The 25,025-nt window shown below is 39.2% G+C and overlaps 1 protein-coding gene across 1 annotated transcript; it reads right to left on the minus strand.

Annotated features, from left to right (window-relative positions):
- Positions 1-231: 231 nt before the first annotated feature.
- On the minus strand, positions 232-867 carry LOC135604777 (calmodulin-binding protein 25-like). Its single transcript, XM_065094427.1, has one exon. The coding sequence runs from the start codon at positions 865-867 to the stop codon at positions 232-234; it is 636 nt and encodes a 211-aa protein (XP_064950499.1).
- Positions 868-25,025: the final 24,158 nt, after the last annotated feature.

The following is a 25,025-nucleotide window of genomic DNA, read 5'->3' on the forward strand; positions in this document are numbered from 1 at the left end:
AATGAATTATTATAAATCAATAATTTAAGAGGTATGATTGTTAATTAAGATACCTTATGATTATATACTCTTAATTTAATAAGTGTATTGCTCTCTCGCATATTCGAATCATTAAGAAATATAATTAGCATTTTCATTTTTTAACTCAATCAACTAAGTATAAGTTTAATCTACTATAAAATAATAATTATATAAATTATCATAGAAATGACGTCTAAAGAAGCATCTCCTCTACATGACACCCCACGAATCCAGCGTAGGGAAGGCCGGGAGTAGTGGATCGAAGTCGAAGTCCGGCGCGTAGGCAGGTGGTGGTGACCCGGACGAGAAGCCCCCGCTCGGGATCCCGACCGCGCCCGTATCCAGAAAAGACACCGAGGTGTCGAGCGTGGGCAGGCGGATCTGTTGCAGGGCCGCCCGGTCGCCCGCCGCAGACCGTACCGGCTCGGGCTTCACCAGTGGCTCCCCCGCGAGCCGGAACCCCGTCGCCCGCTGCACCACCTCCTGGAAGTCGATCGGGTCGGCGGAGATGTAGGTGGTGGCCGACCGCTTCGACGCGTGCGACTTCCTCTTCGAGACCCGCCCCTGCAGGGCCGGGCCGAGGGCATTCCGCCGGCGAAGGGTGGCGTCTCCGGACGCAGAGGAGCAAGAGGGGGGAGTGAATTGGTGCTGGAGGAGGAGGAGAGGGGAGGAAAGGGTGTCGGCGGAGGCGGCGGAGGAGGAGGAGGAGGATGAGGTGGTGGTGTCGGAGAGGGAGATCTGGAGGGCCATGGCGACGGCCGCGTTCTCGCGGGCAGAGACCTCGCTGATCCACGCCGATTCCGAGTGGTACACCCACGGATCGAGTACCGAGCAGTTGTCCGCCATATCCCTCTGCGGATTCGAGGATCGAGAAGGGCGATCGATTGGGATTGGAGCTCAGAAGGGAGTGAAGGCGAATGGTGAGAGGCACGGAGGACGCGAGCAACGGGGGGAAGTCGTCGAAGCTTCTTAAAGAGGCGGTGGCGCGAGAAAACGCGTTCCTCGTGCCACGTCACACATTCGATTCCGATTAACCGCGGTCTGGTCGGAGAGGGCGCGGGGGGAGAACAGGTCGTTGACCGTCAACCCGCGGCGGCATCTCCCACGATGTCATTGGGCTTGCGTGATGATGTCATTGGGCTTGAGTGACCATCCGCGTAAACAGCAGCCACGTAGACTCCGTTCGGATCGGGACACGTGCGATGTGTCAAGGGAGGACGGCCGTCCAAGTTTTGTTGTACTTTTGCATGGGCGGCCCATCACCATGATTAGGAACGATTGAAGCCGTCCGATTTGTAGTCAACGGCAACCGTCGTCCGCTGCTTCACAGATTCCGGAAACGGAAGCCTGAAGTGGAAACATGCCCGATGACAAAAGAAAATGCCTCGTACCAGGGGTGATTACCGATCACAGTTGCAGGAACGGGCACGGCTCATGAGATCGATACCTGACTTGGCTTTCTTCTTCCTAAACCTCCTTGCAGACTCAGTGGAGGGGGAGGCATGTGGGAGATGGTCCAAGGATTTTATCTGAACTGATTCATTGATCGCATAAGTTCAAAAAATTTTATGAAGATAAAATTGATCTTTATAAATAAATATTTTAGGTGAAAATAACTATAGGGGACGCTATCTCTTAAATAATAATTATGCAATTTTATTCGATGAATTGATTTAATCTAATTCTTTAATATGAACTTATAATGTTCTAAGGACAAAAAAAAATACAGGAGTAGGGATTCAGATTCAATCAAGAACCTTTCCAAGTCAATCTGAGTTCTGTTAGGATCAAGAGGTCGGCAAGAGGGGGGGGGGGGGTGAATTAGTACAGTGACAAAATCACGTCTTCAAAAACCTTCGTACGTTGAAAACCGATTCTTCGGAAACTTAACTTGAAACACGACAGTAAGCAATTAAAGAGGTTTGCAGTAAGGTAAATTACTAAACAGAAATACAAACCAGAGAATACGCTAATTTATAGTGGTTCGGTCGTCGTGACCTACATCCACTTCGCCGATTCCTCTTCCGTCGAGGCCACTGGCATTCAGTATCGATCTTCCTTCAATAGGCGAAGACCAACCACCTTTTACCCCCCTCTTCTCCATTTCACGGGTTTAGGAGACAACCCTTATAAGCACTCACACTCCTTTTACAGAATTCTAAACTTAGAGTGGAGGAGGGAATTTCTAAAGATATAGTAGCAGCGTTTTCTCACTTTTGAATACTTTGTGCTTGTCTCTTTTAACCAGGGATGAGAGGGGTATTTATAGGCTTCAAGTTGATTCAAACTTGGAGCCTAAAAACTTCTCATCCCGGGTTTCTCGGGCAAGGGCGGTACCACTGCCTGTGTTGGGGGTACCACCGCCTGCGCTAGGTGGTACCATCGCTGGTGTCAGTCTCACACTAACATTGCACTGGACGGTGGGTACCGCTTGTGCTGGGCAGTACCACCGCCTGCGTTGGGCGGTACCACCGCCTACGCTGGGCGGTACCACCGCTAGTATCAGTCTGACACTATCATTGCATTGGGCGGTACCACCATCCAGTCTGTCGGTACCATCGCTTGGGGGGCTGTGCTAGGGGCGGTACAACCGCCTAGACTGACGGTACCACCGCCTGACATAATCTCGAAGACTGTGCCATGACGGTGAGACTTCTTAGGGCATTGTTTGGGCTTCTCATTAGGCCCAACACAGTCCTTACATGGGCCTAACTGGCCCCTAATTGGGTTGGCCCAAATCCAAACCCAATTACGTGCTAACTGTGATTCCTAAGACATTTGCTAAGCTAAATAAGTCTCTATGTCTTGGTTTCTTCTAGCGAGCTTCCGGTGATCTTCCGGCGAACTTCTGACGAACTCTCGGCAATGTTCCGGCGGACTCCTGGCAAGCTCTTGGACTACATGACGATCTTCTTGGCGAGTTCCAACGAGCTTCTTTGGCAAGCTTCAAGACTTCTCGGTTGGTTCCGATAGAACTTCCGACGAACGTCCGGACTTTCGACGAACTCTCGAAATCCCAACAAAATCGCATCCATGACTCCGGGACTTCATTTTGCTTCATGCCTTGCTATTGTAGTTAATTCTGCACATGTAAAAACATACTTCGATCTAGACAATTAATACTAAGCATTAATCATGTTGTCATTGGTCCAGCATGTCATTGGTCCCTTGATGCTTCGTCCGATTCTTCAGTGCATCGTTCTCTCTTGCGGCCTATTGCCCAATTGGCTAGTTGACTCCGCAACTCCGATATTCTTAGCACAATATCCGCTCTTCTTGGCTTGATGCCCGAATCCATGGCCCGAAGCCTTCTGTCGATACGTTGATTGATCCACCGGTTCGACATCCAATCTTCTGACATGTTTTCCCCCAGCACAACATGATTTTTCCTGCTTTAATTGTCTCATCCTAATCAAAGCATCTTATGTCACTCAAAATGTAGATTAAAACATAAACACTTATCAATTGGTTTCATCATCAAAATATGAGATTCAACAATCTCCCCCTTTTTTATGATGACAACCAATCGACGACGGAGTTACCCTTAACTCCTGGAGTTTAAACAAACGCCCTATCAATATGTCATATTGATAGAATCTCTTGGATTCAAAAATCTAAGCAACATATCATGATCAAATCATACATGACATCAACACACTTCTCCCCCTTTGTCAACAACAAAAATGAGAAGTTCTAACTATTCATGTGTTTGTGATATTCAAATTTAGATCATTGCATAATAAACATAATTTCTAATTTTATCATTATGCAAGCTATCAAATTTTACACATATAAAAGTTAGCCAAATTTTACATCTTTTGAGATGTGCAAGATAGACTATTTTGCTTCCTCTTGAAATGTGTAACTTAGCAAATATTGCTTCTATTGATATTTGTAAGATGATACTTCTTGCTTCTCTTTTGAGATTAGCAAGCTAGCAAGTTTGCTTCTTTTCGTGATGTGCACGCTAGAATTTCTTTCTCCCCCTTTGTCATTGGCAAAAAGAGGGGAATAACAAAAATAATAGTGCAATTCATCAATTTTTAAATTATGACAAAAATAAAGTGTCATTCTTATTTCAATATGTCATAATTGAGATAAACCTTGAATTTAAATTTAATTCAAGTCAATGAAATTTTAATCATGATTCTCATACATGATATACAATACATTAAATACATTATCATAATAAAATCATAAGTATTGCATGCATCATTTTTAAATAAGCTAGCGACTTTGCTTCCTAGAAAAATTTTCCCCTTGTAATTTGTGAGCTAGCAAATTTTACACATGAAAGTTGGCAAGATTTTTGCATCTTTTTTAGATGAGCAAGCATTTTGCTTCTTCTTAAAAGATGCAAGCTAGCAAGCTAGCAAAATTTGCTCCCCCTATGTCATTATCAAATAGAAAGGAAGAATACAATGTTGTGATTCTTTTTCCTTTGCATCAATTTTTAAATCATGACAAAGTTGAAGTATCAATCTTTTTTTTCAATATATTTGTGCATCATAATAGTTTCAAATTAAAACAAGCACAATTTTAAAACCTTATATTTCATTTTTCATACATGATATTAAAAAAAAAATAAATCAATCATCATTATGATCATATCATACATGATACTCATAAGCTAGCAAATTTTATATCATTTTAGAGCATCAAAACAATATCATGAGTATTTCATGCATAATTTCATTTCATCACATTCATTTCATCTCATCAAGAAGAATTAATTGGATGATTAATACAAGGGGTTATACAAAAATAAATCATATCATGAGAGATAAGATCATGTAAATATCAAAAGACATGATTTATATAGTAGATCTCCTCTTAAATAAAATACCAAGAAAATTTGTAAGGGTAAAAAGAAGAGATCTTGATTAAGAAAAAAATCTCAAGTATTTTGAAGAATTCAAGATTATAATTTGAATAAAACTCATTCAAATTCAAATCATCAAATCAAAATTATTTTCAAGAGATTCACAAAAGTGATATAAATGGATTCATTAATCTCCTTTTTGGAAAAATCGATAAAATAGAGAAATTTTTCTAAGAGAAAGCTTTTCTCTTTTTAGTTTGTTTCATACAAGCATGCCTTTGTCCTTTTTATGCCAGAAAAAATATATATCATCAATCATTTAGGATCAAAAAATAAATTTTGTCATAAAAACCATCAAGATCAATAAACCATAAATTACTTGAAAATCATCATGCATAATTTCGAAATTTATTAAGCATGATTATTATGCATGACATCAAAACATGGTTTCAAAATATTTAATATTTTCATTACATAATAACATCATTATGCATCATCGAAATAGATTTCACAAAGCATTTTTCTTTTTAGGTGAATCAACTTTTCATGCTTAGTTTTTCATACAAAAACCATGCATCATCATTAAGCATGATATCAAACTTCTTAATATTTTCATTAAGACATCAAGCATGGTTTCACTCAAATTCGGAAATCATCAAGATATACATTATTTATTCTTGAAAAAAACATATATATGATCATTATTAGATTTAAATCTAACATTCTGTTCCATTATAAAACATGTAATTTTCACTATCATTTTCAAAATTACTAGCATGATCATAATTTTTGCATTTTTATTTTTAAACATACAATTTTCAAAAAAATAATTATTCTAAACAAAAAAATAAATGCATCATGAAAAGCATCATGTAATTTTAAAATAAATTAAGGGGGTTTCGATTACCTCATCGTCGAAAGCCATTAAGGCGTAGTTTGTCACCTCGCCTTTGTTGATTTTTTTTTTGTCTTCGGAGGAGCTCGATTCATCCTAATTTATGTTCTTCTTCTTGTGTTCAAAGCAAGTAGTTGCATCCTTTTTATTCTTTAATGTTTATTTCATTAACTTTTTAAATTTCTTAGTGAGTTGTTCATGTTCACCATCACTTGAGCTTATGCTCGAGTGGTCTTCAAATGTTCTCAGTTCGAAATCCTTCTTATTCTTTGGAAGGTGGTTCTTAAGTTCTTTACGTGCATTGCACGTCATTTCATAGGTCATTAAAGACCCAATTAGTTCTTCAAGTGGTAGGTTGTTTAGGTTTTTTGTCTCTTATATTGCGATTACTTATGGATCCCAACTCTTATTAAGAGAACGTAAAATTTTATTTACAAGTTCAAAATCCGAAAAACTTCTATCAAGTGCTTTTAAACTATTGATGATATCCGTAAAATGGGTGTATAAAATGATTTCACTTGGTTTCATATGAAAAGGTTCAAAATCATGCATTAAAAAATTAACTTTAGAATCCTTAACTTTGCTAGTATTTTCATGTGTGATTTCGAGAGTGCGCCATATGTCAAAAGCCGTTTCGCACATAGAAATTCAATTAAACTTAGTTTTATCTAAAGCACAAAATAGAGTATTCATAGCTCTAGCATTTAAAGAAAACATCTTCTTCTCCAAATCATTCCAATGGTTCATTGGAAGAGAAGACATTCGAAAACCATTTTCAATAATATTCCATAAATTTAAATCCAACGAAAGCAAGAAAACTCTCATTCGAGTTTTCTAGTAAGTGTAGTCCGTCCCAATGAAAAAGGGAGGACGAATGAGAGAGTGACCCTCTTGAAAACCGAAAAGAGTCATTTCTCTTAGATGTTAAACTAAATGAGAAATAACGAGGCTTTGATACCAATTGTCAGGATCAAGAGGTCGGCACTAAGAGGGGGGGGGGTGAATTAGTGTAGCAGTAAAATCACGTCTTAAAAAACCTTCATACATTGAAAACTGATTCTTCGGAAACTTAACTTGAAATACGTTCGTAAATGAATTGAAGGTAGTAAGCAATTAAAGAGGTTTGCAGTAAGGTAAATTAGTAAACATAAATGCAAACTAGAGAACACGCCAATTTATAGTGGTTCGGTCGTCGTGACCTACATCTACTTTGCTGATTCCTCTTCCGTTGAGGCCACCGGCATCCACTATCGGTCTTCCTTCGATAGGCGAAGACCAACCACCTTTTACACCCCTCTTCTCCTTTTCACGGGTTTAGGAGACAACCCTTACAAGCACTCACACTCCTCTTACATAATTCTAAACTTAGAGTACAAGAGGAAATTTCTAAAGAGATTGCAGAAGCATTTTCCCACTTTTGAATACTTTGTGCTTGTCTCTTTTAACCAGGGATAAGAGGGGTATTTATATGCTTCAAGTTGATTTAAACTTGGAGCCTAAAAACTTCTCATCCTGGGTTTTCCGAGCACGGGCGGTACCACCGCTTAGGGGGCTGTGTTGGGCGGTTTCACCGCCCAGGCTAGTGGTACCACCGTCTGGCACCCTGCTAGGGGCGGTACAACCACCCAGACTGGCAGTACCACCGCTTGACACAGTCTTGAAGACTATGCCATGACGGTGAGACTTCTTGGGGTATCGGTTGGGCCTCTTATTAGGTCCAACATAGTCCTTACATGGGCCTAGCTGGCCCCTAATTGGGTTGGCCCAAATCCAAACCTAATTACGTGCTAACTATGATTCCTAGGACATTTGCTAAGCTAAATAAGTCCCTATGTCTTGGTTTCTTCCAGTGAGCTTCCGGCGATCTTCCGGTGAACTTCCGACGAACTCTCGACAATGTTCCGGCGGACTCCCGGCAAGCTCCTGGACTACACGATGATCTTCTTAGTGAGTTCCGATGAGCTTCTCTGGCAAGCTCCAAGACTTCTCGGCTGGTTCTGATAGAACTTCCGACGAACGTCCAGACTTCTAATGAACTCTCGAAATCCAAATGAAATCGTGTCCTTGACTCCGGGACTTCATTTTGCTTCATGCCTTGCTATTGTAGTTAATCCTACATATGTAAAAATATACTTCGATCTAGACAATTAATACTAAGCATTAATCATGTTGTCTAGCATGTTATTGCTCCCTCGATGCTTCATTCGATTCTTCGGTGCCTTGTCCTCTCTTGCGGCCTATTGCCCAATCAGCCAGTTGACTCCGCAACTCCAATATTCTTGGCGTAATATCCGCTTTTCTTGGCCCGATGCCCGAATCCATGGCCCGAAGCCTTCTGTCGATACATCGATTGATCCACCAGCTCGACGTCCAATCTTCTGACATGTTTTCTCCCAGCACAACATGATTCTTCCTACTTTAATTGTCTCATCCCGATCGAAGCATCCTGCGTCACTCAAAGCACATATTAAAACATAAACACTTATCAATTGGTTTTATTATCAAAATCCGAGATTCAACAAGTTCGAGTTAATATTTGTGAAGTATTAAACCTATAAAACTAAGTTAGGAGCGTTCCCAACAAATATCCCTTCGACAGTCAAGTTAGTTTTAGGTTTACGCTATTCGTACTCATTGAACAGGACTAATAAAGATAATTTCAGATTCAATTAAAATCTTTTCAAAGTTGATCTTAATCTGGGTTACCGTTTGTGAAGTATTGAACCTATAAAACTAAGTTAGGGGTATTCCTAACAAATGTCCCTCCTACGATCAAGTTAGTTATGGGTTTAGGCTATTCAGACTAGTCGGATAGTACTAATGAGGAGTGTCATTCTTCTTTCAAGTACGCACCTATGGTTCGTTTTGTAAGTGATCTAGAAAACCATTATATCCAAGATCATCTATAGTTGTGGTGGAACATGCGATGTTCTCGAGCTGAATCTAGGTAATGGTGCAATGTTTGTTGACCCTATCGGGCACCTTGACTAGTTCAACCTAGGTTGGAGACCCGTCACTTGATCATATGTGTCTACTATAGGGTCGGGAAGTTAGCGTGTTGGGCATATGTTTCCAATGTACTAATGACATGCCACTCGACCCATTTGTCATTTGTACACCATTTGTGGTCGGCCTAATGACCAAGTGTTATCATATGATGCTAACATGTCTCTGTTAGGATCGAAATCGGCATTTTGGGGGGGGGGGGGGGGGGGGGGGGGGGTGTATGAATTATTGCTTACATAAAAATTATATCGATTTGAAAATTCATTCAATGTAGAAAAATCATTCCGATAAAGCCCGTATAGGAAAGTATTTAACCTTGACTTAGAGTAAATATAAAGTAAAGTGAGTAGCTAAGTAAGAAATAAAAGTAAGTAGCTAAGGAAAAGAACACATCAGATTTATAGTGGTTCGATCGTCGTGACCTACATCCACTCTCGATTCCTCTTCACTCGAGGCCACCAGCTTTCACTACTGATCTTCTTTCCAATGAGCGAAGATCAACTACCCTTACAACTCTTTCTCCTTTTCACAAGCTCAGGAGAGAACATTTATACCCCTCTTTTATAAGTGTTCTCTCATACATCTCCCTTAGAACTATCACAAAACTCTAGAACGATGGACTTTACACTTTAAGATATTACAATCTTGGAATCATAGAGTTTTTGTTCTACTTTCATGTGTTTATCAAGTAGAAATTTGTGAGGTACTTATGGACCCCAAATGACTTAAAAAATTGAAGCTCAAATTCAATTCTCCGGGTTTTCAAGGTACTGGCGGTACCATCGCATGTCAATCTGACATTGGATGGTACCACTAGCCAACTTGGCGATACCACCTCTTGACACACTAACACTAGGTGGTATCATTGCCCAGTCTGGTGGTAATGGATGGTACTATCACCTAGTCTAGCGGTACCACTACTTGATATAGTCTGGGAGATTATGTTTGGATGGTACCACCACCAGACCCTACTATAGGTCATTGAATGGGCCAAACAATAGGCCTAATTTAGCCTTGATTTAAGCTTAATTGGCCTTTAATTGAGTTGATATTATTTAATCTCAAAACTAACTCAATTAGTCCTAAACTAACTTGATCTATACACATGATTACAAGTATGAATCATATGTTGTCCGGCATATCATTGGTTTATCCAACACTTTGTCCGATCCTTCGACGTATCGTCCTCTCCTTCAACGTATTACCCAATCGACATGTTGACTCCTACAACTTTCAATATCCTTAGAATAATGTCTGATCCTATGGCCCGATGCCTGAGCTCATGGCATGAACTCCTTCTGCCGGTATGTCGACCGATCCTCCGACTCGATGTCCAATCTTCTGACATGTTTTACTCCAACCTAACGTCTGATTCCTCATTTTTTAATCAATTTACCTTTTCTAATCGAAGTTAGTCATGTGTCTTTCAAAATGCAGATTAGATTATAAACTCATCAATTGATTTTATCATCAAAATCTAAGATTCAACAATCTCCCCCTTTTTTATGATGATAACCAATTGATGACGGAGTTTAAACGAAACTCTCCCTATCAATATGTCATATTGATAGAAACATAAATTGAGATATAAATTATGAATCCAAGTAACATGTCATCATAAAATCATTCATAATCAAATTTTTAATACATTATTCCATGCATGATCATCATAATTTCTCCCCCTTTGTCATCAACAGAAAGGAGAAGTGTAACTATCTAGTTTTAGAGATATGTAAGCTTAGTAATTTAGCAAATTTTTCATCACTTTAGAATGTGGAAGCTAGTGAGTTCTTTCTTCTCTTTTGAGAAGTGCAAGCCAACAATTTGTTCCTTCCTTTGCGATATTCGAGTTAGCAATTTTTGCTTCTCTTAATATAGCAACTTTTTGGTTCTTTTTATAATGGAAAGCTAGCACCTTTTTTGCTAATTTTTGTGATGCGCAAGCTAGCAAGACTTTCTACTTTGAGATGTGTAGCTTGTAAGTTTTACCTTTCTTTGCAAGCTAGCAATTTTCTTTTTTTGAAATATGTAAGATAATAATTTTCTCTCCCCCTTTGTTATTGTCAAAAGAAAGCGAAGGATACAATGGTGCAAAATATTTCAATCATTACATGAGGCATATAAGCCATAAATACAAATGAATCATGTCATGAAAGACATAATATCAAAGATCATAAATGATTAAGTCATGAATACCAAAAGACATGATTTATTTTGACAAATATCCCTTTTAGTAAATAACAAAAAGAAACTTTAGGAGATCAAAGATCTTGAATTATAAAAAAAATCTCAAGTATTAAATATCGAGAATTCAAGATCATAATTTAGATAAAGACTTTCCTATTGCAAAAAGAGTGAACGATCTCGATTCATATATAATATATCTCAATTCATTATGAATTATAATAAAATTTAAGTTATAATTATGAAAATCATGATTTATTTGAAAAATTCTCTTCTTTAGTAAACGACAAGAAGAAAGGAGAACTTGGTTCATGCATAAGAAATATCTTTTTTTAAACAATCATTACTTCAACTCATTATGCATAATTTTAAAATATGAAACCATCGAGCATGATACAAACATTTATTTTCAAAATATTCATCATTATTTCATCAAATAATCAAAATCACTTTCAGGAGATTCTAGATGACATAACTAGATTCATCAATCTCTTATTGAAAAATTGCCAAAGCTTTAAAGATAGAGAACTTTTCAAGAAAAAAAAAATACTTTTCTCTTTTTAGTTATTTCAATTCATGCGATTGATTTAATATAAGCATACTCAAGTTTTTTTTATATATTTCTTACTAACTAATTTAAAATCATCAAATGACTCAAATAATTTCTGTTGGGAAATCTTGGGGGTGACATCATATACGCAGCGGAAGAACAGAAAACAAAATCCTCAATTCCCAAAGATATGTTCTCATCATGCGAAGATTGGTACGCAAAAATCCACAAAACAGAAAACCACATGTGAGATTTTGTTACCTAGGGAAATCGTATATCCTTGAATCCCTGCAGATCTCTAGGAGAGGGTGAAGGAGGTAAAGCACCATCGTCTCTAGTGGTAATCCACACAATAGGGCTACGATGATGTTTCTCAAAACTCCAGGCCTACTCTGAAGTGGAGAGGGGGAGGAGAATAGAAAGGGCAATGAAAAGGCTCTAGCCTATGAACCACTAGTTCTCTCCTATTTATAGAGGTCTCGTGTCAACTTAACCTAATAGATCCTCCTCTATTGGGTTTTGGATCTCCATCCAACTATCTAAGCCTCTTAGATTAGTGGATCTCAATCAAATAATCTCTTATGGGCTCTTATCGGATCTCATCTGTAGGATCCAATAATTCAAGGGCTTATTAGATATCCAATAAGATAGAGGCTCCGACAGATATCTCATATCCGAACCTCTACTCATTGCAACGCCTACCATATGTGTGTGACCCTCTAGGCTCAATATCAAGCTAGCCATGAGTCATATATGTCAGAACTCCTTCTGGCTCAGTGAGTTATTATCTCCATAATAATTCACTCGAATCATCAACTACGGACGTACTAGGCCACTACGCCGTAGTCTCTAGACGATACAAAGGAATTCAATCCATTGGACCTGTTTATCCTAGGACTACGGAATCATTGTCTAACAATAAGGCATCATCAACCATTTAACATTTCGTAAGCGGATCAATCAGTGAACTCATTCCCTAATGAGCACTTGTATTATATCCCTAGTGCCCCCACACGAGCAGCTATGAGACCAACTGCATCTATTATATGAACGGGTATACAATACAATAGTCTATCCGGTTGTCTCGATATTCCTCTCAAGTAACCTATGATTGTGATTATTTAGGATCTATGTTTAAAGGCGAATCAACCTCATTATCGTGATCTCATCAATATCCGATTCCCATTACACAGATCCAAGGATATCACAATATATATATGTATATATGCAACAAGCAATATAAAGTGATAGTTCTCCCACTTATAACACATATAACACCAAGAAGGTGATAGCGCTCCCACTTAACTTCCTGTACACACAAGGCTCATCTTCATTCTTAATGAAGTCATATGATTTGATTGCCTCATCAAATCTTATGTTCCAACTTTGGGAAGCTTTCTTTAGTCCATAAATGGATCTAAGCAACCTGCACACCTTATTTGGGTAATCCTTGGACACAAATCTCTCGAGCTGTATCACATATACCTCCTCATTGAGGTTACCATTGAGGAATATAGTTTTCACATCTATTTGCCAGATCTCATAATTATAGTGTGTTATAATATCCAATAGAATTCTGATGGATTTTAGCATGGCTACGGGTGAGAATGTTTCGTCATAGTCAACACCTTTTTTTTTTACAATACCCCTTAGCCACTAGCCTTGCTTTATAGGTCTTTACCTTTCCATCTAGTTCGATCTTTTTCTTAAAGATCCACTTGCAACCGATGGGTACAATACCCTCAGGCGCATCAACTAGGTTTCAAACCTTGTTGGAGTACATGAAATCCATCTTAGAATTCATGATTTCTTACCACTTCTCAGAATCTATACTCATAATAGCCTCCTCATAGGTTTGAGGATCAATATCCTCAACATCCTTTCCTCCAATACGTCCCACATATCTCTCAGGAGGATGAGATACTTTTTCGGACCTACGTAAAGTAAGAACTTGTGTGTTAGATATCTGAACAGACTCAGGCTATAGAGTGGTGCTTAAGCTAGGTTCTCCAACCTCGCTCAACTCTATCATGCTCTCATTGTCTCCGCCAAGAATGTGTTCCTTCTCAAGGAACACTGCTCTATTGGCTACAAAGACCTTTTGGTCCTCGAGATGATATAAATAATATCCACAATTTTTCTTGGGGTATCCCACGAACTTGCACCGCTCTATTCTTGATTCCAACTTATCGAGGTTATATCTTTTAACGTAGGCAGGGTAGCCCCAAATCTTAACAACCTTAAGATCGAGCTTCTTCCCTTTTCATATCTCATATGGTGTAGACACTATTGACTTAATTGGAACTCTATTCAGAAGGTAAGCTACGGTCTCTATGGCATATCCCCAAAATGAGATGGGTGGGTCAGCAAAACTTATCATGGACCGTACCATGTCTAACAGCGTATGATTCCTCCTTTTAGATACACCATTGAGTTGAGATGTATAAGGAGGTATCCATTGGGATAGAATCCCATAGTCCTTGATAAACTAGTAAACTCTGTACTTAAGTATTCACCTCCTCGATCTGATCGAAGAGTTGATATTCTTTCCAGTCTGGTTCTTCACTTCATTAAGTACACATGTCCATATCTTGAGAAATCATTAGTAAAGGTAATGAAGTAAGAGTAATCACCAATGTCATGAGTTGACATGGGTCCACTATATCAAGGACATAGGCATCTCATCCTCGCTTGCCCCTTCCTCGGGCGTAGACATCACTGTATCAAGGACGTACACGATTTTCTCCGTCGTGAGAACAATTCTCATGTTGCAGAGCTAATCCGTATAATTTAGACTAGTGAGGCGGTTGACATCAAGTATGCCATGTAAGGGATTTGAAAGTAACATTTTATGAAAATAAAGATGTAGTAGAAATAAATAACATGCAGATTTTACAAAAATAAACAATCAAGATATGCACTTCTATCTTAATATCTCCCACTATTTTACTAGCGAGTCACACAACACCCTCAGCACATGAAACGGAAGTCTCCGACAAACTTCTAGTAGGGATCAAGATCCAATCAGTGTCTTAGTGTACCTCGAGTGACTCGACCAATCACACTAAGCCCGAAAGGTAGGCAACTCTTGTCGATCACAACTCCTTATGATTCTCTTCCTATTCGGACTCCGAATCACCATGGTCTTTAGGGACTCGACCAACTATAATGTTTAGTTAAGTTAACACCATCATTATAAGATTAGTTTGATTCGATGATATACCCTTGAGGGACTCGACCAAGCATACATACCATGTCCTTAGGTCACCGGTGACATCTCTATTTCGTAGGCAAGTTAGTGAATGGCGATATAAGTGAGCCTCGAGGGACTCGACTAACTTAACATACACCGGAAATTGGTCCCTACCTATAACGATAGAAGTCCACGTAGGTCAATATAATTGCCTCACGTTTACTGACTTAATATTGTCGAGAGAGGGGTTTCTTTGATTTGGTCTCCTAATATGATATGTCACACACATACATATTTAATATATATTTACATCGCATGAAAATATATATACATATCTAGTATGTGCATAAGTAATCACACATCACATGAGCAATCACACTAGATGATCATGGACGATAGCCTAATGTGATCAGGCCTGAGCCAGTGGGTCTAATCACTCACATCAAAATCTATGTGTGCAGCGGTGCATCTCCATGCCCTGTGATCATCCATCTTATCCTCGTCGGTTCCATCGGTATCTCAACGCATCTCCATGCATCGCAATCATCCATCTCATGGGTCTCGCTATCGCATCCACGCTCCGGCTATGCCTTCTCGTGTGATTATTACTTAATCATAGGCACGTAGGCCCGATAATAAATGAGAAATATAATGGAGGATCGTATACCCCAATAATAATAATCACAAGTACACACATCACACGGTCCATGATCATCCATCTGTTGAATCTCGGATTTTGATGATGAAGTCAATTGTCATTTGTTATCTAATCCATATGTTGAGATAAGTGTACAGGATTAACTACGATGGTAGTAAGACATGCAGCAGGAGTCACGCCAGAGTCAAGGCCATGATCACGTTGGGGGTTCGAGAGTTCGACGGAAGTCCAGATGGTCGTCGGAGGTTCTATGGGAACAAATCCGAGAAGTCCAGGAGTTTGCCAAAGAAGCTCGTCGGAACTCGCCAAGTGGATCGTCGCAAGTCCAGGAGATTTGCTAGAAGTCCGCTGGAGCATCGCCAAGGGTTCATCGGATGTTCACCGGAAGTTTGCCGGAAGCTCGCCGAAAGAAGCGATTGACGCATCGGAGCAAGTTGCAGTAAATGTCTTAAGAAAAATCATAGTTATCATGTAGATTAAGTTAGGAATGGGAGGTGATCCCATTAACTTAATCTGGGGGCAATTGGGCCCTTGATAGACCCAAATTGGACTGAATGGATCAGCCCATTCGGACCTAGATTTCCTAGCCGGCGGTGGCACCGCCTGGGTCGGCGATGGCACCACCCAGGAGCTCAGTCTCCCAGGAAAACTGGGTGGTGGAACCGGCCCAGTCAGGCGGTGGCACCGCCTGGGCTCAGTCTTCGAGCAAGACTGGGCGGTGGAACTGTCCCAGTCAGGCGGTGGCACCTCTAGAGCTCGGTCTCCGAGCTCTGTTAGGCGGTTATACCACCCAGTCTAGCGGTAGTACCGCCAAGACCCCGAAAATCCAAGAGATGACATTTTTGAGCTCCAAATTCAAACCAGTTTGGGGCTTATATATACCCCACCCTTTCCTGCATGAAAGGGCACCGAAAATCCAATCTTACTCCGTGATTTTTAGAGCTCAAAAGTGTTGTAAAGGTTAGAAGTTCTCCTCCCTCTTTTCTTCCAAGTTATGATCTTTCAAGAGAGGAGAGAAAATTCTATAAGGGTTGTCTCCTAAGTGTTGAATCTCGGATTTTGATGATATAATCAATTGGTGGGTTAATTGATCTAATCCATATTATTGAGTTAAGTGTGCAGGATTAACTACGATAATCAGAAAACATAAAGCAAGGATACCGGAGTCGAGTTTGATAGACGTTTAAGAGACCGGAGAATCATCGGAGATGCTGCCGGAACCGTCCGAGAAGAAATCGGGAACGTGTTGGAAGTTCGCCGAAGAAATCGTCGGAGGCTCGCGGAGATCACCAAGAAGGCTCGGCTACTCGTTAAAGTCATCATAAAGATTGGGAGCTTGCAGGGAGTCCGTCGGAAGAGTTCGTCGGAAAAGCTCGCCGGAACAAGACTCGACGTTCGCGGTTAAAAAAAACTTGCTTAGGATGTTTTTTTTATGTAGTTCACCTGTAATTAGGATTAGGATTAAGAGATAATCCTATATCCTGGTTAGGGGCCAACTGGGGCCAAAATCAGATTTGGTTTGGGCGAAAAATAAGCCAAACCAATGAATCGGAAAGTCAGGCGGTGGAACCGCCTGGCTGGGCGGTGGCACCGCCCAGCACCCGAGTGCTGGGCGGTGACACCTCCTTGGCTGGGCGGTGGCACCGCCCAGCACCCGAACGCTGGGCGGTGGCACCGCCTGGCTGGGCGGTGGAACCGCCAGCACCGGGAACCCTAAGAGAATTCAAATTTTGGAGCCCAAAATTTGAATCCTCTTGAGGCCTATAAATACCCCTCAAATCTCAGCTGAGGTTACAACTTTTGAGAAGCATTTTGATTGAGAGAAAAGTCTTAGAAAGTCTTAGCAAGCCTTGTTTTCAATTTGCTAGAGAGTTCTCCTCCTTCTTTCTTATTGAAAATTTGTAAGAGGTTGAGCTGCTTGTAAAAGGTTGTAAGAGGGGTGTTTACCCTTCCATTTTCAAGAGACTTGCTAGTGGAAGGTGGGAGCCTCATCGAAGAGGGGCCTCGCAAGTGGAGTAGGTCATTTGACCGAACCACTCTAAAAATCGGCGTAATCTCTGGTTTGCTTTTTAATATTGTCATTTACATTACTGCAAATCTTCTTACTGCATTAGTTCCTTATTACTCTTGCTGCAATACGCCTTCAAGTTAAATTTCTCAAGCTTCGTTCTTAACGTACGAAAGATTTTATTAAAATCGAAGTTTTAATCCGCTGCACTAATTCACCCCCCCCTCTTAGTGCCGCTCCGATCCTAACAAGTGGTATCAGAGCAAGGTTATCTCTCATATTTGGTTTAATACCCAAGAGAGATGGCTTACTCCGGCATGCAAGAGGGCCATTCTATTGCACGACCACCTTTGTTTAATGGGTCGGATTACACATATTGGAAGACTCGCATGAGAATCTTCCTCATTTCTATGGACTTTGAGCTTTGGTCTATTGTCGAGAATGGATTTCAAAAATCTTCTCTTCCGATGAGCGAATGGAATGAATCGGAGAAGAAGGTTTTTGCTTTAAATGCAAAGGCTATGAATGCCTTGTTTTGTGCACTAGACAAAAACGAATTTAATCGTGTTTCAATGTGTGATTCGGCTTTTGATATTTGGAGAACTCTTGAGGTCACTCATGAAGGCACTAGCCGAGTGAAAGAGTCCAAAATCAACATCCTTGTGCACTCTTACGAACTTTTCCGAATGAAACCAAGTGAGTCCATCGGAGACATGTACACCCGGTTTACGGATGTCATCAATGGACTCAAAGCTCTTGGTAAAGATTTTACTAACTTTGAACTAGTAACTAAAATCTTAAGATCCCTCCCTAAAAGTTGGGATCCAAAAGTTACGGCCATTCAAGAGGCCAAAGACCTCAAAGCATTCCCTCTTGAAGAACTCATTGGGTCTCTAATGACCTATGAAATGACATGTCAAGCTCATGACGAGCTCGAGAACCCCCTTCCAAAGAACAGGAAGGATATGGCACTCAAATCACAAGAAGACCACTTGAAAGGAACATCAAGTGATGAGGACAGTGACAATGACATTGCACTTTTGACTCAAAAGTTTAAAAAATATTTAAGAAAGAACAGATTTAAAAATAATACAAAAAATAAATTTGAACAAAAGAAGGACCAAGTGATTTGCTATGAATGCAAAAAACCGGGACACTTCAAGAACGATTGTCCTCAAGCCAAAAAGAGGACATCAAAGAAGAAGGCATTCAAGGCAACGTGGGATGATTCAAGCGCATCCGAAGAAGAGGAGTCCAACACCGAGCAAGTTGCTCATTACGCGCTAATGGCGTTAGGAGAAGAGGTATGCGATTTATTTAATGAAGATTTATCTTTTGAAGAACTGTCTATCGCTTTTCATGAATTATTTGATGAATGTAGAATTGTTAGCAAGAAGTTAAGTATCTTAAAGAAAGAGCATGCTTTGCTACAAGATAAGTTTGATAGTCTTCAAACTCCTCCATGCTCTAAGTGTGAGCACTTAGAAGCAATAAAAAATGAAAACTTGCTTCTTAAGGAAACCTTAAACAAGTTTAAGGTCGGTAGCAAAGGATTAGATATGATCCTTGCTCACAAGGGTCACATCGCAAATAGAAATGGAATTGGATTTGTAAAAGGATTACATCAAAATCCTACCACTTTCATAAAAGGACCTACATTACATGTTTCCTCTTATATGAAATGCAACTTTTGTTGCAAATCCGGACATATTGCCTACAAATGCCCATTTAGGAAAATTAGTTCACAAAAATTAATATGGGTTCCTAAAGGAACTATAAAGAATTCAATCATAAATAACAAAGTTAGTGAGTCAATTTTTGAGGCACCCAAAATCAAATGGGTACCTAAAAATCATCCTCTTTTGTAGACAAACCTACAAGCTAGGAGCAAGAGATGGTATCTCGATAGTGGATGCTCAAGACATATGACTGGAGATCCATCTCATTTCTCTATGCTCACTAGCAAAGAAGAAGGGTACGTTACCTTCGGAGACAACAACAAGGGCAAAATCATTGGCAAGGGAACTATTGGTAACAAATTTAATTTTTCCATTGATGATGTCTTACTAGTTGATGGATTGAAACATAATCTCTTGAGTATTAGTCAACTATGCGATAAAGGTTACATCGTTAGATTTGAATCAAATATGTGCATTATTGAAAAACCAAATCATAACATGACTATGATTGCTTTAAAACAAAATAATGTCTATACCATCAACCTTGATGAACTAAGTAATGAAATGTGCTTCTCCGCCGTAAATGATGATGCTTGGCTTTGGCATAGGAGATTAGGCCATGCAAGCATGAAAACAATATCTAAGATCTCATCCCAAGAATTAGTACGAGGAATTCCAAATATAAAGTTTATTAAGGACAAAGTATGCGATGCATGTCAACTAGGCAAACAAATAAAAACAAGCTTCAAACCAAAAAATCAAATTAGCACTACTAGACCATTACAATTGATCCATTTGGACTTATTTGGACCAATTGATACAACAAGTCTAGGTGGAAGCAAATATGCCTTTGTGATTGTGGATGACTACTCTAGATACACTTGGACCTATTTCCTAGCTCACAAAAGTGATTGCTTCAAGTGTTTCTCTAAATTTTGTAAACTTACTCAAAACGAAAAAGGCTTCATGATTTCATCAATTAGGAGTGATCACGGTGGGGAATTCCAAAACCGTGACTTTCAGAATTTTTGCGAAAGTAATGGGTACAATCACAACTTCTCAACTCCAAGAAATCCTCAACAAAATGGAGTAGTTGAAAGGAAAAATAGAAACCTACAAGAAATGGCAAGAACTATGTTGAATGAACATAGTTTACCTAAGTACTTTTGGGCCGAAGCCGTAAATACGGCTTGCTACATCATGAATAGAGTCCTAATAAGACCATCCTTATCCAAAACTCCCTATGAATTATGGAATAACAAAAAACCAAACATCTCCTATTTTAAAGTTTTTGGTTGTAAATGCTTTATTTTAAATGAAAGGGATGCTTTAGGAAAATTTGACGCTAAATCCGATGAAGGCATCTTTCTTGGTTACTCTTCCGTTTCTAAAGCTTTTCGGGTTTTTAATAAAAGAACTTTAGTAATTGAAGAGTCTATTCATGTAGTTTTTAATGAAATTTCCGATTTAAAGAAAAATGATTTTGATGATGATCTTGGTTTTGATAATTTGAATTTAAATGAACCCTCTCCTCAAAATAGCCATTTGAATGCATCTTCTTCCGAAATTTCTTTACCAAAAGAATGGAAGTATGTAGATGCTCATCCAAAAGAGCAAATTATAGGAGATACATCAAAAGGGGTTCAAACTCGTTCTTCTTTCAAAAATTTCTGTGCTAACGCCGCTTTCCTTTCTCAAATTGAACCTAAATGCATTGACGAAGCCTTAAAAGATGATTTTTGGATCATTGCAATGCAAGAAGAATTAAACCAATTTGAGAGGAATGAGGTATGGAAGCTTGTTCCTAGACCAAGTGACCACTTAGTCATAGGTACTAAGTGGGTCTTTAGAAACAAGCAAGACGAAAATGGTATCGTGGTTAGAAACAAGGCTAGATTAGTGGCCAAAGGTTTCAACCAACAAGAAGGTATCGATTACGAAGAAACCTTCGCTCCCGTGGCTCGATTAGAAGCCATAAGGATGCTCCTTGCCTATGCTAGTAGTAATAATTTTAAACTATTTCAAATGGATGTTAAAAGTGCTTTCTTGAATGGTTTTATTTCCGAAGAAGTATTTGTCGAACAACCTCCCGGATTTGAAAATTCTCTTCTTCCTAATCATGTATTCAAATTGACTAAAGCTCTCTATGGCTTAAAACAAGCTCCTAGAGCTTGGTATGAAAGGCTTAGTTCCTTTCTTGTTTTAAATAATTTTACCAAAGGCAAGGTTGATACTACATTGTTTATTAAACATTTTGAAAATAATTTTCTTATTGTGCAAATTTATGTTGACGATATTGTGTTTGGCTCTTCGGATGAATCACTATGTGAATCATTTGCCAAATGTATGAGTCTTGAATTTGAAATGAGTTTAATGGGTGAATTAACTTTCTTTTTGGGATTACAAATCAAACAACTTAATGATGGTATATTTCTTAACCAATCCAAATATACATTAGAATTGTTAAAACGATTTAACATGGATAATTCAAAAGCAATAAACACCCCTATGAGTACTGCGACTAAGTTAGATATGGATGAAATTGGTGAAAGTTTCGATCAAAAAACATATAGGGGAATGATAGGTAGTCTACTCTACCTCACTGCGACTAGACCGGATATTATGTTTAGTGTAGGACTTTGCGCTAGGTTTCAATCTAATCCTAAATTATCTCATCTTAAGAGTGTTAAAAGAATATTTAGGTATCTTAAAGGAACTTCAAATTTAGGATTGTGGTATCCAAAATCTGAAAAATTTGATCTAATAGCTTATGCAGATGCCGATTTTGGCGGATGCAGGATAGATAGAAAAAGTACATCCGGAACATGCCAATTTTTAGGACATGCACTTGTTTCTTGGACTTCCAAGAAACAAAATTCAGTTGCACTATCTACGGCGGAAGCCGAATACATTGCTGCAAGTGCATGTTGTGCACAAGTAATTTGGATGAAAAATACATTAGAAGACTATGGAATTCACCTTGAAAATATTCCCATAAAATGCGATAATACTAGTGCCATATGCCTCACTAAAAATCCAATTCAGCACTCTAGAACGAAGCACATCGACGTTAGGCATCATTTCATACGCAATCATGTTCTTAACAATGATGTTGTTCTAGAATTCATTGACACAAAGCATCAATTAGCAGATATATTTACAAAAGCTTTGAATGAAGATCAATTTGAATTCATCCGAAGGGAATTAGGCATGCTAAATTGTCCCTAAAATGAACTTCACAAAAAAAAAAGGGACTCGTTCATTTCCCTTCGTTTATGAATTTGAATTCTTCTTTCTTCTTCAAATCAAAATGATCCATTAAAGTCTAAATTATGATCTTGAGGGAAGAAGCTAAACAAAAGGAAGGCAGAAACTTTTTTTTCTTTCCTCTACGTGATGCCAGCGGTGGAACCGCCAGATCCGGCGGTGGCACCGATTGGCGCTCGGGCACCAGGCGGTGCCACCGCCCAGTTTGGCGGTGCCACCGACCGAGTCACCCCTTTAACCCGAGGGGTTAGGGCCGGCGGTGACACCGCCCCCAACCCGAAGAAACACTCTCTCCCATTCCCTCTAACCCTCATTCCAACTCTTAGAAACATTGGAGAAGGATTCCTTGAGGTCCAAGCTTTCCATCTCTCAACGTAATCTCCACAAGGTAACTCTTGAAATCCCTCCTTTCTTTTCTCTTTCTCTTGCATATTTTTCACAATCTCATCATCATCTTGTCTAGAAAATGGCTCCAAAGAGATCAAAAGGAATAAGGATTGAAGGAGATTCATATAACCATGACCTTTTTAGATCAAAAGAGGTAGCCCTTAGCTTTCGAAAATTTGAAACCCGATCTGTCCATAAGGGAAAATACATTGATTTGGATGAACTAGAGGACTTAGATCCCATTAAGTGGTTTGCTCAACTAGAAGCTCTACCTCTACTACAAATAGATGAACCAATCTATCCACGGTTAGTGAGATTGTTCTATACCAACCTATATGAAGACAATGATAGCCTAAGCACTTACATTCTAGGAACACCCATTAGAATTTTTGACAGCACCATTTGTGAGCTAATTGGCATACCTGAAAAAGATAGGGGATGCTATTTTAAAGGTAAATGGGACGTCAAAAAAATAGGAGCAACCTATTCCGAAGCCGTGAACACAATTTTTGCAAATCCAAACCTTGACTTCCTACCCAAGAGCTGTGAACACTTAATGCCTTTCAATTCTAAAATTCTTCATCACATTATCACGAGCATCATATTCCCCAAACAATTTCATCTTGACGAAGTCAGTCAATTAGAGATAGGAACCATGTATTGGATTATGACCGGTCAACATAATTGTTTCGGGTACTTGATTCGCCAACACATGCAGGAAATTATGACTAAGGATACTATATTGCCATATGGGAGGTTAATCACTAGAATTCTTCATGCCTATGACATTTGCATTCCACCCGATGAAGAATCTATTCCAAATGATTGATATAACATAATAAATAAAAACCTGCTAAAAAAACTTAGGTGCACTTTTAGCAATGGCATATGGGTTAGGCAGCCTAGAAGAACGGATCAAATTCCTACACCAATAGAACAACCCGAAACACCAATTCTTATGGGAGATGAATCTCCTCCTCCTAGTCCCTTTGGAGCAGCACCTTCAGCTCCTGTTTCCTCCTCTGAAGATATCATTATGGCGGAGCTATCTCAGATCAAATCACAGCAAGAACAAATTCAGAATCAACAAGTTGAAATTTTGAAGACACTACGACAGATGAATGAAAAAATAGATATCATGTATCAGCACTGTGGATTACCTCCTAAGGATTAAATTGATGTATCTTTTTATTCTGTCCTGTTTGCGTTTAAAAAAAAAAAAAAACAAGTTCATGTTTGTCATCGATTGTACGATAACTGATCTTTCCTTTAGATAACTACTGTCTTAATCTGCATAGATGATGATCTTTCCTTTATAAGTTCATGCTAAACCTTTTTCTATGCTCATCAATATGCTGGCTTGTCTCTTTTTGTTGATGACAAAGGGGGAGAAGTGATGACTTACACCAGAACGATAGCAATGGCTAATATGAATTACAAAAACTTGTATGAACTTGTGTGATATGATTATCTTATATGCCTTGCAAAATCCTTGAAAATATTGTAAGATTGATTGATCATATTGAATGCATGTCTAAAATGTATAATCATGCAATTCAAGTTGAAAATCTTTATCTCTTGTCAATAGTAAAATTTGTCTCTTATCTTTCGACTTGAAAAAGATTTTCATCAAAGTTTCGCATTTACATTATGCTTAATAAGAATAACGATAAGTTCTACGGTTAGAGCTTATAGGTTTATACTTGAATTCAATGATGAAATTCAAGTGTTTTATCTTCTCATAATATGGCATATAGATAGGGGGAGTTATGTTTAACTCCGTCATCAATTGATTGTCATCATCAAAAAGGGGGAGATTGTTGAATCTCGGATTTTGATGATATAATCAATTGGTGGGTTAATTGATCTAATCCATATTATTGAGTTAAGTGTGCAGGATTAACTACGATAATCAGAAAACATAAAGCAAGGATACCGGAGTCGAGTTTGATAGACGTTTAAGAGACCGGAGAATCATCGGAGATGCTGCCGGAACCGTCCGAGAAGAAATCGGGAACGTGTTGGAAGTTCGCCGAAGAAATCGTCGGAGGCTCGCGGAGATCACCAAGAAGGCTCGGCTACTCGTTAAAGTCATCATAAAGATTGGGAGCTTGCAGGGAGTCCGTCGGAAGAGTTCGTCGGAAAAGCTCGCCGGAACAAGACTCGACGTTCGCGGTTAAAAAAAACTTGCTTAGGATGTTTTTTTTATGTAGTTCACCTGTAATTAGGATTAGGATTAAGAGATAATCCTATATCCTGGTTAGGGGCCAACTGGGGCCAAAATCAGATTTGGTTTGGGCGAAAAATAAGCCAAACCAATGAATCGGAAAGTCAGGCGGTGGAACCGCCTGGCTG

This window comes from Musa acuminata, chromosome BXJ2-2 (assembly GCF_036884655.1).
Source record: "Musa acuminata AAA Group cultivar baxijiao chromosome BXJ2-2, Cavendish_Baxijiao_AAA, whole genome shotgun sequence".
In the NCBI taxonomy this organism is placed as follows: Eukaryota; Viridiplantae; Streptophyta; class Magnoliopsida; order Zingiberales; family Musaceae; genus Musa; species Musa acuminata.

Coding starts and splice junctions, on each gene's coding strand:
- LOC135604777 (XM_065094427.1), bottom strand. CDS start 867: ATGGCGGACAACTGCTCGGTACTCGATCCGTGGGTGTACCACTCGGAA.